This window comes from Saccostrea cucullata, unplaced genomic scaffold (assembly GCF_032062105.1).
Source record: "Saccostrea cucullata isolate Sc308-1 unplaced genomic scaffold, CSIRO_AGI_Scuc_v1 ctg5645, whole genome shotgun sequence".
Taxonomy (NCBI): domain Eukaryota; kingdom Metazoa; phylum Mollusca; class Bivalvia; order Ostreida; family Ostreidae; genus Saccostrea; species Saccostrea cuccullata.
Genome location: NW_026933380.1, coordinates 26,254 through 41,612, shown reverse-complemented (window position 1 = coordinate 41,612; position 15,359 = coordinate 26,254). Strand labels below are relative to the sequence as shown.

Here is a 15,359-nt window from a genome sequence, read left to right as displayed (position 1 = left end):
CTTTATCTTTGTTTTCACTGGAATAATCTATTTTAAAACTATGTATATAATCAGATATTTCAGATATGGATACAAGCTTCAATTTATCGAATGAAGATGTCAGACTCAGAGGTATTATCCTCCTGTATAAACATTGCCAGAAGCTGCAGGTGTAGCACTATACTGCAGCCTCTCCATTGGGCCTGCAGAATTTTTTCAATTTGTTTAAACAGGTAAGAACTTGAGGTACTATGATGTTGTAAATTTTGAATTTACTAGGGGGAGGTATATGCAAAATTTACAACATGATAGTTTTGCCTCTGTCCTCAGTTCCTTCATTGTTTTTGGTTTTCGCATATATACATGGCCTCGAATGGATTGGTTTAGTCCCTTGATGGCTTTTTTGACGAGATCCGGCTCTGGAATGGTGAGGTCTGCCGCAGCTTATTGTAGCCGGAATAGGTAGGAGTCAAGTTTTTCATTTGCGCCTTGTTTGATATCGTCTAGGTCTAGGTCCTCATCAGTTTTTCTATACCTATCAAAGAAAGCATGTTTAAAGGCTGACAAGGACGACTTCGATGCTTGGGCCAGTTGGTAAAACCAGTGTTTGACAGGCTCGGTGATGTTGAACGGAATGATGTTCAATGCTTGGCTGTCTGTCATTTGGTATACGCTGACATAGGACATAAAGTTCAGCCACCACTGAACTGCTGACGATGCCCTGTCATATGGCGTGAGGTGCACGGTGACTCTGGGCGGGTTGGTCGTGGTAATGTTTGGTGTTGTTCTCACTGTCGAAATTGTTGGAAGCGGCAGTGAGATGAAGCCAGCCGGCCTCTCTGTTGAGTTGGTAGTGGTCGTCGTTGTGGACGATCTTGATGTAGTGGTCCTAGGGGGAGCTTCATCTTGTCCTCCACTGGCTTCCTGCTCTGACTGGGCCCTGGTTTGTACTCCAGTGTTTTGATTGTTAGGTTTCATCGTGAAAGGTCCGAATAGATCGAAAGGATTTTCCACCAATGGTATCTTTGAGTTTGATCTGGGGAATCGAGATGTTTTGTACTTGATGGGGAATAAGCTGTTGTGTGCAGGGGACACAAGTCTTGATGCACTGCGTAATAAAAATGACAAAGTCGGAATTAAAAGTTGTCGATACTTGTATTTGGCGACTCGCAATAGAATGTATATTTAATAACAAGTTATAAATCAAAGCATTTATAACAATATATGACAATCTTAATATGAGACAAAATCATTATACAATGAATTAACAGTCAAGTTTTTGTGTCTCAAAAATAAGAACAATTACAAGTTAAAATTAACAAAATAAATTGTTTAGTTTTCATAAAGAATGTCATAATTAAACTTTGGAAACATTTTATCAAGTACCAGTTACTATAAAGACCTATCTATATAAATCTAAAAATATACCTTAAACCTGTTAACAAATTATGCGATATTAGATAACAAAGGTTTCCTAACTGATCAATGCTTAGTTACACAAACAGAAATTTAAGCCAGAATTCATAAAATACAACAATTACCTTGATAATTAATTTACTGCAAATAAATTCCATCTTTTTCAACATTTAACTCAAAGGTAAAATGTGCCGAATGTGAAAATAGCCGTTTACTTTTTGTGTCTTACAGTACTGAAGAGTTCAAAACTAAAGGATGACTGCACTTAACGCCGGTTTTTGGGTCTTTTTCAATCTCTGTTTTCACATTTATTTTTGTTTTTATTTTTTCTCGGAAGTCATTTGTTATAGAGTTTGGTCTATTTCCAAATGAAATGCAATGTCATTAAGGTTATAAACTGCGCTGCAATAAAATAATTCGTTGTTTCCTTACCCCACCTCTCTTCAAATATCGGGAAATTAGATTTAACTGCCCTTGAATGAAGATAAGATTTATAAATATGCATAAGAGGTGGAGCTAATATTGTTATGAGTGGTCTAAATTTAGAACAGTAACTGTATTTATATTCAGTGTATTCTCTCTCTCCCTCTCTCTCGTCATATGTTTGTCACTTTTATCTTTTAAGTTTTCAAATAAAGTATATAACTAATAAAAAATAACATCGCCCGGTAGAAGTAGTCATTCTCATTGATAATCAAAAGCAATGGCTGATGTCAACAATTTGCGTGTTCGAATATAAGTGCCGACTAGCTCAGTCGGTAATGCACAGAATCAATGATATTCAGGTCCAGGATCGAGACCCGCTAACAGCAGTAAGACTTACTTTATTTTTCCCTTTGACAAAAAAGAAAGAAAAACATCACACTTACTTTTTAAAAAAAAAAATAGTTTCTTTCATAATTACTTTTCCCTATTAATGAGCGTGCTGGGGAATTTCGATTTTATTTATTGGATCTTACTTTAGATGTTCATATTAAACAATGGTTCAAAATATATAAACGAATCTCTATCTTCATGAAGACTATGAACATGTAGAGACATATAATGCACTCAAAAATATATAAAGATAGTAAAATGAAATGATTTTTAGATAAATGTAAGAATATTCTTATAGATATCTTAGAGAAGAAAGAACAGCCCGTGTTCGATGGGAATGGATTGAAACAGATATGGACAATCACTATCGCCCAGCAGAATGCGTGTTTCCTTACACGTCACGTGATGGAATATTAGTATTCACAGAGTTACCTGGGTATAGAAATCACGTGGATAATTATAATATTCAACAGGTAACAACGTGGTCAAAATGACCTGTTTACTATAGAGAAAGTGAACACAAGAGAAACAGTTTTTTCTCTTTTTAACCATGAGCGCATGTTTGTCTATTGATCTCCTTTTGATATGAGGTAATGTATATAAATATACAACTACCATAAAAAGGAGAACAATAGACAAACATGCGCTGACTATGCATTCAGCCTGTAAAAAGCTGGGCGTACTCATTATCCTATAGAGATTCCAGAATATGCGATGACCCCTCACTATAAAAACGACTTCGAACTTCGTTAATACGAACTATTAATTAACGTAATTACACAAAGTTGCAGTTAAGACATTTACCATTTCTACCATTAAAAGAAAAATGTCCATCTTTAAAATTTATTATGTCGCAATTTTTAAGTTTCCTTAAGTACAGTCATCCTTTAGACGCTCAGCGCAAAGATTCAAATTGATAAATGTACAAAGATCAGTGTTAGGAATTAAAAGTCAAAAACATACATAATAATAAAAAAGAAACTCATTTACATTTTAGGTTATCAACCAACATACTCAACTTATTAACTTTGACGAAAAAAGTTAATTAAATAATAAAAATATACATTTAAAAATTGAACAAAAATCAAGCTTTGCTATAAATTTAAGTCTTTACATTTTCTTAATAACCGATTAAAATAATAAACTAAAACTTAGAAAAATTTGTAACATACGTGCGTAGTAAAAATGACAAAGTCGGAATTAAAAGTTGTCCATACTTGTATTTGGCGACTCGCAATAGAATGTGACCAAAAACGGGTGCGAGCGCTATTATCAATTTCGACTGACCATGCAGGTAACCAATCAAAAAGCAGAATCAAGTGCATGGACAATTACCTTACGGTTGATTAATTTACGATTTTACCTGAGAGACATATTCTTTGATACCAAAAAACCTGACAATTTTAACTTACGGCTATATTGGCAGTGATTGAATTTTAACACTATAAATCTGCCAAACAAACATTGCAAAATTGAGTAAAATAGATGAAAGAGTAAAACAAGTTTCATGTCGCAATCGTATTAGCGTCATCCTTTGTTACAATAAATTTTTAACCGGGAAGTGATAAATGTTTTATAACCAACCTTAGATGACCACATGTGGTAACAAAAGAAACTACATGCCGAAGACTTAGAGAAATTAACAATTTCCTGATCTATTGACTTCGAGTAAATTTACTTTATAAAAATTTTTTCTTACAAATGAATTTCATCTAAAACATGTTAAAAGTACAATCTAAGTTTCCTTAGAAATATTTTCTGTAATTGAAATGATTTATAAGTTTAAAATAAAAATTTAAATAAAAAAGAAATGAAATAGAATTATAATTTAGATTTTATGATTACTTTATAAAACAGATTTCTTGACTAAAAAGGTTTTGAATTTACTTGAGGAGAGGTAAATGCAAAATTTACAACATGATAGTACTGTGAGTACTATGAACCTCCCATACGAATATAATGGTATTATACATATATTGCAGTGGAAAACCCATAAAGTGTGGCAAACCAAAAAAAAAAAAATAGGAGGACTTCCGGTTGACGAATGGCGGGGTGAGTGGTGTTTTTGGAGCTCCTAGGATATTTCTATTGTAAATAACTTTTAACACTCAGTCAGGCCAAATTGTTTAGTATTTCAATAATATATTACTGTGAGCATAAATACATGTTATGTACTCTTAATATTTCATAACAGTATTTTCTATACCTGTTGTAAGTGATGAGTTTGTCAGAGTTTTGTCTGGATCTGACTCCAACAGAAGCTTATCGATACTATCCAGACTGCATGTCTGCTGTTCCTGTCGCAGTCGTGTTATCACTGGCCGTTCTGTTCCTAGGGATGTCGGAGAAGTCATCACCGTCGGAAAAAATGATGCATTCCTTGGACGTAACTGGGTCACTTGCGCTTTCTGCATCCGATTCTGTTTCCGCATCCGTGTTCCCTATAATATAAAAACCTTCATCAGTTAAAATATATTTAGTTTATTATTTAATTCTTAAAATTACTTTCATACTAACTCTGTTAAATTATGTTAATACTAACTAATCAGTTTTACATTGTTACCAATAGTAACAGTTTATTGTTACACTGATTTGTTTTTGTTGAAATTAAATTTATTCTAATTAATTTGTTGATGTGTCCAATACTTTATTTTTGATATACCTGGTCTGATATCCCAGTCAGACAACTGGGAGTCTGGCAGACAGGTCCATGTGTCAAACAATGGGGTGGTGTATTAGTATGTGACAGGATTGTCGAGGGGGTACACCGACTTCACTAGATCGAAGAAGGAGGAAAAGACATCTGCGCTGATATGTGACCTCCACATTATTTCGGCGTGGTGTCCTTCAAATTGACTGATCTTTTTGCCCGCCATTCTCTTAAAGTGGTCTTTTGCGTGTTTCTACGCACCCTCAATGCGGTTGGTATGGGCATCCATCTCTTGCTGTGTTGATGTATTAATATACGTCTTCTTGAAGGCATATTTGATCTTGCCATGGCCAGCTTCTTTTCGTACTCAGACTTTGTGTCATCATCCAAATTATCAGGAGTCGGGATAAGTCAGCTTGATTGGCTTGCATCAATGCCGTTCTAAACCCCATAAAAGCTCTCGGACCTCGACGTAAAATGATGCTGATCAATTTCCTGTTTTTGTCATAGCTGGTTTTCTCAGCGTCTATCTGTTGTCTCATTTCATCGGTAATTATGTTTGAGGTGTAAAGATGCCCCGCAACATGAACAGCCATCATCTTCTTCACCAATGTTGAGTAGTTTGCCTTTGTCTTGATGTTTTTGCTCCATTTTTGTTGATGGCAAGGTTTCTCACAAGATACTATCTGAGATACGCTGAAGACTGATGAAAATTTTCAAAATAATACAAGTTTATATATGCTTTAAGTCACGTGACTCATGACTGTAGACTCCCCCTTGACTGTAGAATCCCCCATGCAACAGTGACTGTAGACTCCCCTTTCGATATGACTTTTCTGTAGATCTGTAGAACACGCTGACTGTAGTTTTCGGCATTACCGATCCTTATTGGCGTCTGAGTTTTGTAAATGTTTCTCCAGTATAGGATTTAGAATTTTTGAAATATAATTTATTCTTCTTTTGAAACGACATCTGTCCAAAGCCATGGTCATCCATTCCCCCTTCCGATCTTCATAGGGAATCAGGATGATCGTTATTTTGTCTGAAAATTTCACCGTATTGTCCATAGTCCCTCTTCTTTGAAAATTCTACATTTTATTCCTGCAACATTTTATATATGATTTTGTGCTTTTAAAATAGATCCATCCATGTGATCTACGGATGCTTTAAGGTACTGCCACGGTGTTTTACTCAAAGTAATTCCTTCGTTCCCCGGTTTTCCGGACTGAAATCGTCGTATGTCAATCTGTATGGTGTCATTGGCACATATCATGGCATATACTTCGTTGGAGAGGGGGTACCGATCCACGTAGGAACATGTTTTAATGACATCTTTTTCCAGTGTAGGGCGTAACACACAGTCTACAGGAGTAAGTTTTTTCTTCTCGTGTAAGACACTGACAGCGACGCACAAAGAAATGATAAGTACAATCGCAAAAAAGCTAGGAATTACGATTACGATTTTTTCTTCAATTTCTCTTTCAACATCCCTTTGCATTCGTTACCACAATCACCTGTAAGAAGCTCCATCATTACCATTTGCTCAGCCATCTTTAAGCAAAATGTTTTGTCTATCTACTACATTGCACATTTATATATATATATATATATATATATATATATATATATATATATATATATATATATATATATATATATATATATATATATATATATATATATATGACCACTCCGTGGGCGGGATTTGGAAAACCCTTTGGTGTCAACTTGAACCTTACAAATTATATTCTCTTAAGGTCTGTGGAAAGTACTTTTTCGGCATAACCCTACGTTTTAATATGTATTCTTCAGATCCCCAGCTATCTGCAATGTCGTAACCATTTTTCATTTTTTCCTTAAAATTCGCAATACAGTCTTCTTTTCTGTCAAACCATTGACTTTCTTGTAAAGTCCATTTCTTCTTAAAGCATTCCATGCTAAAATTTTCCATTTGTACTTTCCCTGAGTTGCTATCGTTATAACAACACAACTGAGATTTACAAGGTATTTATTCTTGTTGTCTAAAAAAAGGTCAGTGACTGTAAACTCCCATGACTGTAAAATCGTGATCTATAATGTTTGGAAACCCCATGACGTCATTGACTGTAGACTCCTTGACTGTAGACTCATTCTTTGCACTAAGTTAACCCATGACGTCATTGACTGTAGACTCACTTTTTGCACTAAGGTAACCCAATGACGTCATTGACTGTAGACTCCACCCTTGACTGTGACCTCCATTTTGACCTTTGTGGGTTGGGTCTGGAAAAACTCATGACTTCATCCTGACTGTAGACTGACTGTTCTCTGTCCCCCTTACTACTAATGTAGCAATGCAAAAAATTTTTATTCTTGAAAACACAGACGCCAGAACTAAATCGACTGGGGAAATATACGGAGTGACAGGAGTACTAGCGAAGTCAACAAACTATAGTCAAATTCATGATGTTTTCCTACCAGAAAAACTAATTCAGAAAGGACAAGATAGGGTAAGACCAGTATTTGGCCCCCGATTTGGGGTGTCTTTCAGAATAATCCGACAGTTTATCCATGAAAACTTGTTTTCACTCTTGTCACAAAATGAATGCTGGTTTTAAGATTTAGGATATACAGAGGTCACAGTGAGGTCAGGAAATAGGTCAATTTTCGAAATTTCTCATTTTTATGCAAATTTTCACTAATTTTACAGCACATTTTCTTTCGGAAAACATAGAGCACACGCTTGCCTATCTACCAAATTTATATATTTTATACACGGATATCAGATGCAGTATATATGTAAAAATCTCAGATAGGCAAGCGTGTGCTGTATGTTTTCCAAAGAGAAATGTACCCCACATATGATGAAAATCCACCAGAATTGAGGAAATTCGTGAAAATGTCCTATTTCTGAACCCTCTAGTTGCTTCCATGTAGCCTTTCTATCAAAATTAGTGCTTGTCTTAAAGTAAGCATCATTTTAACTTCTTAACTACAAACTATCACAGTTTTACTAGTGTTCTGATTTTTATATCAAAAGTTCGGCTATTACCCTATCTTGTCCTTTAAGGTAAAGATCCATACCACGTAAAATAACGTTATGTGACGTTATTCTCGTTTGTGACGTTATTACGTCAAACGCGCCCGACGCTTAATCTATCAAAAATGCCTGACGTCGATTTCACTTACCGTGAAAAAAAGGTACATTAATTTCCAAATAAAAGGCATAAATATACGATGTTCAGTTATTTTCCGGGATGCATGATCGAAGGAGAGTTTAAATTTAGATGATTCGTCAAACCGAAAGTACAACAAAGATGGCATGGAAGATTCATTGTCTCGAGTACAAGATAACTAAAAGACTTCGACAATCGGGTCGTTTTTTGTCTCTGTAAGTTGAAGAAATACAGAGTAACAAATAAATGGTTCTCTTGTCGAAAGTCTATATCGTTTGCTTACATGTTTGTACATAGGCTTAGTACATAACCATTTTCGAACCACGTACGGCTCTGAAAGTATTCAGGTACCTAACTACTTTGCTTCAATATTCCGATTTTTATATGTCGTTTTTCTCTTCTCGATTGTTTGAATTAAAATATCGTCCCCTGGGGATTGACTCAGGATTTTGAAAAAAATTATGGAAAACTTTTTTTTTTACAATGTATATATCATACATAAAACAGTTACTGCACAAATATTAATGCTCTGTTATTTGGTATATCCAGTAATCCTTGCACTGAAACATAAAATAATTATTCAATATTGATAAAAAAAAAAAAAACAGAATATTTCATTTAAGTAGGAAAGGACATTGATACATTGACAAAAAAAATTCCTTAATACACATAATATGTGACATATATGCTGAAAATTTGGGAAAATTTGTTTTAAAGCTAGTGCACAATAATCTTTAGCTTTCATTTGTAGTGCTTTGGGTATACAATGTAGTGTATTGCTGCACATGTCATTAGACTGACAGGTGTCCTGGGTTCGATTCTCTGGAAGTTGAAAAAATACAGAGTAACAAATAAATGGTTCTCTTTTGTCGAAAGTCATTATCGTTTGCTTATATACTTGTACATAGTACATAACCATTTTCGAACCTTTTGGGCCTCTTGTTATATGTTTGCTAGAGCCAATTTCCAAATTGATGATAAAATTACATATTTCTCATCTACGGTATATGCAATATGTATAATAAATGAGAAAAACATACGTCGAACAGACCAAGGGGTCTATATCAGATGGGGAAAGGGGATATTTCTGTCTTCAAGCACCCATGAATAGTATAGCAATAGATATCAGTCGCTAATAAGATAATGTGCAATTTTATGCATTACCATGATTACTGTAATGATAGTTAGACTTAAACCCACAAATAACAATATGACAGTAACAAAGAAGAGAATACATGTATAAGATGATAAATAGGAATGCCTATGAGATCATAGAGGGTGATATAAAAAGGAATAAGGAAAAGGATAAAATTTCAATCCAACATTTCACAAAATCAACTCTGTTAGTTAAGCCGAGTGCTTACAATGTTATAATTATACAATTAGGTTGTTCGTGCGTGGTTTAATCATGCATTAATCATTAAAAACAAAGATAACCAGTTTCAGTTTAGATTTTGTGGATTTATGTCAAGATTGTAGCTTTTTATTTGAATGAAAAATTATTAATACTGTCTCATAAAAGTTATGACAATGTTTTTTTTCAAAAACAAATCAATTTTCCAACATACAGAATTTATTGAATAATTACCTTGACCCTTTGATCACAAAATCAATAAGGGTCTCCCTCGAGCCACAGAGAGTTGCTGTGTAAAATTTCAATGCAAAGGCTTCTTGAAAGTGTTACAGACAGACAGAAAGACACACGGACAGATGCACAGACCTAAATTTAGTATCCCCACTTTCAGTGAAAGGGGAGACAATTATATAAGTTTTTTTTTGTTGATTTTAAACTTGGTTTATCAAGATACTTCTTTAAAAAAAAAAATAGCATAACTTCCCCAGTGATTATTCAGTTCTTTCTTTTCCTACGTAAATAGTTTTTGATATCATATTGAGCTTAATAATATTATACACCTACACATTTATCTATTTTAACATCAATATGCACTAAGCAACACAGTTCCAAAAACCCAGATAATGTATTGGACCAGCATGCAAAACTTGTATCAAACCATTTTCCCCCAAATGAATGAAGAGTCCTTCCCAAACTTATGAGTTAGGACTTTGTGCTGTGTCATGTAGCATGATAAAAAGCTGGAGAAGAAAAAAATCTTTTTTTTTAATTTCATTATTAGAATACAATTTTAAAGAAGTATAATTGAACTGCCTAAACTCCAATACAAGTCAAATTGAACCATCTTGGATGTCTTGATTAAATGTTTTTATTTTAGGCACAGAGCAACAGAAAAGAGTTTTTTTTAAACTAGACCAAGTTCATAATGCATGTATTATTACTCAGGTACTTTTAATATACAAGTATACATACAAATTAAATATTCAGTACCTATAATGATGTTCATCAGCTCAGACAATTTCAGGTTCGAGAATCTGTGTCAAAACTCATGGAACAAATGCTCACTGGATCCATATCAAAATATCACTTTAACATAGAACATTCTATTTACTCAGGGAGTTGTTGACTTTTAAAGCATCATTCCAATGACTTTTCATACCAATTTTGCATAGATCAGTTTTTCCAAGGAGGGGTCCTGCCATCCAAGGTCACTTTTAGTAAATTCACCGTTATCTTAGGACTTTCAGTCAGGCGGGATATTCTTGATGTTATGTATTATTTCAGCCTCTAAAATTTACACAGCTTTCATTCATCGTTGAAATATATGTGGCCGGGATAGAAATTCAGGACATATAAGAAAATAAGATTATCAGTAAGTTGTCTAATGATTGTCAACAATGATTAAAAGTACCTGATGTTATTAATTTTTTAACCAATGAAAATTTATTTGCCATTTGAAAGACACTAGTACCGAGAATACTACGTCTTACTAAAAGTCCAAGGATGGCAGAGAATAATTGTACTGCTAGGTTAAGTATGTACATTTAATAATTCTGCAATGTCCATGGGAACAAACACACTCACCACTAGATCCGCCATGAAAATTTCAATCAAAAAGCATCCTATAGAAATTATACTATGGAAATGAGAAAAAAAATATAAGTGCTGACAAAAATTATTGTGTAAGGGTGATTTTGACAGCTCGGTCAGGGTACATAAAACAACTATTTTTTTATTGTTTGACTTACTTAACCCTTTTAATTATGAACTCTTTCATATATTTATAAAACCTTATTGATTTTAAAAATACAGAGATTACTTCACATTTTACCAATTAAATGACATAGCTTTAGTAATGATGCTCTCATTGCAATTCTAGTCACCAACTATGGAGCTTGAATTTATTAAACGAATTTGAGTTATGTACGGAAAACCTCGATCATTCAGTGCTAGAGTGTCCCTAGCTTAAGAAGGGGATCGCTGCCTTCCAAGGATATGATCGCCTGTAAGCACGGTGTTTTAAACAAACAAACATTACAAAGTGGAAACACTGAACATATTCATCTCCGCGTACATTAATTTGATCTATTTTATATGGTATATGAATAAAAACATGATAAACAACGTTGAACCTTACTTGGACAGGTTCGAGCATTTCCTGAGATCAGAAACCAGACGTTAAAAAGATGTGGCATACAAACCACTTATTTGTATCTATGAATAGCGAGAAATGTATTACATAGACACAAAAAGTAGTAAAACGTGCCACTTCTCTAAATTTTTAATCAACTAAATCGCATCCAAACTACCCATGTTGAAACTGAAAGCATTTTCTTCTTTCACTTCCGTCACAACGTCACACATGCGCATTAACGGTTTATAGAATATTCCGAAGATTGAACCCGATTACTATTAGGCTTGTGAATCGTGAAAACGAATTTTTGGCCGTCTATGCATTAAATATTCAACTTATGATTTAAACCATACTTATTACTGTTCTATTATCGATAGTTTCAAATATTTAAAGCGATTTTTACACCCAAATCCTAAAAGTATAGATGTTAAAAAGATTTTTCAAATTATCATTTTTTCAGCAAATTTGGTTTAAAATTGTGAAATTTTCTTGTTTGATGCCCGCTGCCCCACTTAATTTTTATGCCATATAAGGGAGAGAACATTGGAAAATAACGTGTTAATTCTAAAAAGAAATCTGTAGTCAGAATATCAAGCAGCAATTTATTTTTACTAGTAATGAACTTTATAATTTTAAGCTAAATATGTTTAATTCGCCCTAGAAAGTAATATTAGGTGGATAAGCAGATTAAAAAAATAATTAAACATTTAAACAAGCATATTTTCTCTATGATTCATATGTTAAAAAAAATCTTTTGCTTTTAATTTTAGAAAGCTAGAATAAATATCTTAATTTCCGCATTTCCGTCATTTCACGAGACAATGTCTATTTTTAGTAACAATCCTTTCAAAAGGAGGCCCGGTTGACCCCAAAATGTACACTGATCTGGAAAGGACAAATACTCAGTTAAGATTCTGAAAAGTTTCAACAAAATCTGTAGTTCCGTTATTTCTATAGGATGGTATGGATCTTTACCTTAAGGAATCTGTTCAGAAATCCATTATCGTCAGAAAATATAGTCAAAAAGAAGATGGTCTGATCTCCCTCACCGATTCCTCTACAGAAAGATAATTATTCAAACAAACTATAATAAAATATTTATACTATTTATTATACCTGTTGAAGAGTTTAAACTTCAAACTGCTCATTTCCTCTTCCATTGCTATAAGTACAAACCAGTTAAGTTTCAGTCTCGACAGAGACCTCTGGATATAAACATTTCTCAGGGTCCAGTTTCTTGAATGCTGCTAACAGTGTTTTTTCTTATATTTAACATTTGATTGCAGTGTTTTTTTCTTTTTTCTTTTTTCAACATGTTTTGTTTTTGCGAGAGCAAGCTAAGATAATCGTTTTTCGAAGCATACAGACTTCCAAACACTTATTATATAAACCTTAGCAAACGTAATTGTTATTTTGGCAATCACTAATTTAATGATTTATGTAAATAAATCATTTATATATGTTGCCCTCTGTTTACTTTCATAATGCGCATAGCGGGGACTCCGTGTGATATTTATAGCAACACGATTTACATAACTACAAAATGCGCATGCGCAGTCTAAATTTATATTTAGTAAACAGAGGCAACTTTGAGTCTATGAGAAAGTGTTTCGAAGATAACTTGAGAATAATCTGGATTTTAGAAGTCTACCACCGACAGACTATACAGCGACAACCCGTGCACTGTTCGAGATAGGTAAAGTGATATATTATTTTGTGTTTTCGCTGTAAAACTGATAGCGTCACTTGGAAAATTCCATCTTGTGTAATGTGCGGGAATAATGGTAGGAGACCAGCGATCATCATAGTGTAGTTGCTAAAAAATTTGTTAACCGGGCGACCCGAACTGTATATAAACAAACATTTGTGACCTTGTGAACAAGGTTAGTAATATCATATTTGCAATCTGAACAATATGTGATAATTACGCTTTTCAAGTCCTATTCTCTTATGAAAACTCGTGATGTCAACACTGTGCATCGGCGATTCCCACGTGAAGAGACTTCAATCGCATCTCAACCCACATAGTTCGAGTGCGTCAGCGTACAACATTGCGGGCCTGAGCCCCGTCAACTATTACGGAATTAGTGGAGGATTAGTAGCTTGCGATCGTCACTTGGCTTTGTTAACTTCTGCTGTGAGACAATACAAACCGCATCACCTCATTGTGTGTCTAGGAGGTAACGATTTGGATGTTATAGATTCAGACTGGAGCGCAGAGTGTGTGGTTTCAAAACTTGTTTCATTCCTAACGCAGCTAAGGAACCGATTCTTGTTAAAAACTGTAACTGTCCTCAGCTATTTTCCTAGACAAAGAACTAGGTCCATTCCGCCTGACACTTACAGGTTTAGAGTTAAGGAAACAAACAGCCTACTACAGGACAATTGTAAATATCACCAGTTGACTTTCTGGAGATTAAGAGGATTCACTGAAAGTAAACAACCGATTTTCTGTGACGGTGTCCATCTTAATTACTACGGCTTCCAGAAACTGATAAGACAATTAAGGGGAATTCTCCTCGCTCATCGCCATTCACGTTGTTAATTCCTGTTATTTAGAGGTTAGAAGACAGAGGCTTCTAACTTTGTTTTCATTTATTGCTAGAGTCTTGATTTTTTATGAATGTATCATAATAACTGGCACATGACTTAGGGGTTCATTATGTCTTCGCAGGTAGAAGTAAAAGATGTAACCATTACAATCTTTAATTACTACTAAACAGCTATAATAATCATGCAATGAGACAAAATACCTATATTGTCTTGTCTGACATTCTATTTCAGTACTTGATCATCAAGGTACAATTGTCTACCAAGCATTCATATCTTGAATATTTGGCTTGAAAAAGGTAATGTCTAACTCAGCCATTAGTCGGCATAAAAATCTTCTAGTCTATTGCAACAAACTCTGTAATAGCTAGTTAAATGGATATGCTCTGCATATACCCAACAGCTATGACACAATAATTTTCATGTCTGTTGTCATGACAGTTTTTTTATAGCTTCAAGCATATTACACAAGCTCAAAGCATATTTTACTAGCTTAAAGCATTATACTACTAGCCCAAGCTTTTAGCTTGGAGCTTTATTAGCTCAAAGCATGTTTCACCAACTCTGTTGGTAAAAATTATAAGGTTGGGGACCTCACTAGCTCAAAGCATATAATTATTAGCTCTAAGCATTTCCCCAACCAATACAGCATAAGTTTATGTTATAAATGCATTCTCGTTTCCTAATTTTCCCCCCTATTTAGCATGGCTTACAGACCAAAAAGGAAGAGGGCGAACAAAACTGATAGATAAGCGACCATTACAACGGTGACAAGCCCAGAGCCAGCATTGCCATCTCCAGACGTTGAAGGAATGGTGAGGGCATGTATGACAGCGTTAATTCCCTCAATTGAGAAAACCTGCCGTGACATCATCACACAACACACATTAGTGCCGGCACAAACTACGAGCCCAGAAGCCACTACCTCATCCACCACGTCCACACCAGCAAAGGAGACCACCACTGAGGGAAGCGAACAGCAGCCCGGACAATCGCTCCTCCAAGAGATAACAGGTATCTCATCATCTGTAGACAGAAATGAAACCCCAAAGCCCAAACAAACATCAGCAACAATTCTAACCCTGGGTGTGGATGATAAAACCCGATCAAAAATTCATGATGGAGAGTATATCAAATTCTCTACATTGTTGTCATCTGATTCGAGCTCGCCCACCACAAACTTCAGTAGATCAAGATGGGCAACTGATTTTTCTTAAATCAAACGAAAAAGATCCCATCAAAACAATTGCAAAATGGACTGAAGCGTACAAGATTTTTGTGGCTATAATGGCGGAAAAATGCCCT

General features: G+C 34.6%; 1 protein-coding gene and 1 long non-coding RNA gene across 3 annotated transcripts; one reads left to right on the top strand and one right to left on the bottom strand.

The window, feature by feature from the left end:
* Nucleotides 1-295: 295 nt before the first annotated feature.
* LOC134238143 (uncharacterized) lies at nucleotides 296-1,603 on the bottom strand. Its single transcript, XM_062720261.1, has 2 exons — nucleotides 1,521-1,603; nucleotides 296-1,087 (listed from the first exon to the last, which is right to left on the bottom strand). Exon 2 carries the CDS (start codon nucleotides 955-957, stop codon nucleotides 424-426), a length of 534 nt encoding a protein of 177 aa, XP_062576245.1. The 5' UTR covers nucleotides 958-1,087; nucleotides 1,521-1,603; the 3' UTR covers nucleotides 296-423.
* Nucleotides 1,604-13,077: 11,474 nt separating this feature from the next.
* On the top strand, nucleotides 13,078-15,080 carry LOC134238142 (uncharacterized). Of its 2 annotated transcripts, none has more exons than XR_009985946.1 (3): nucleotides 13,078-13,200; nucleotides 14,289-14,353; nucleotides 14,758-15,080. It is a non-coding gene; the product is annotated as an uncharacterized LOC134238142 (long non-coding RNA). The 2 variants fall into 2 exon arrangements; XR_009985945.1 differs by lacking the exon at nucleotides 13,078-13,200 and adding an exon at nucleotides 13,566-14,065.
* The last annotated feature ends 279 nt before the right edge of the window (nucleotides 15,081-15,359 follow it).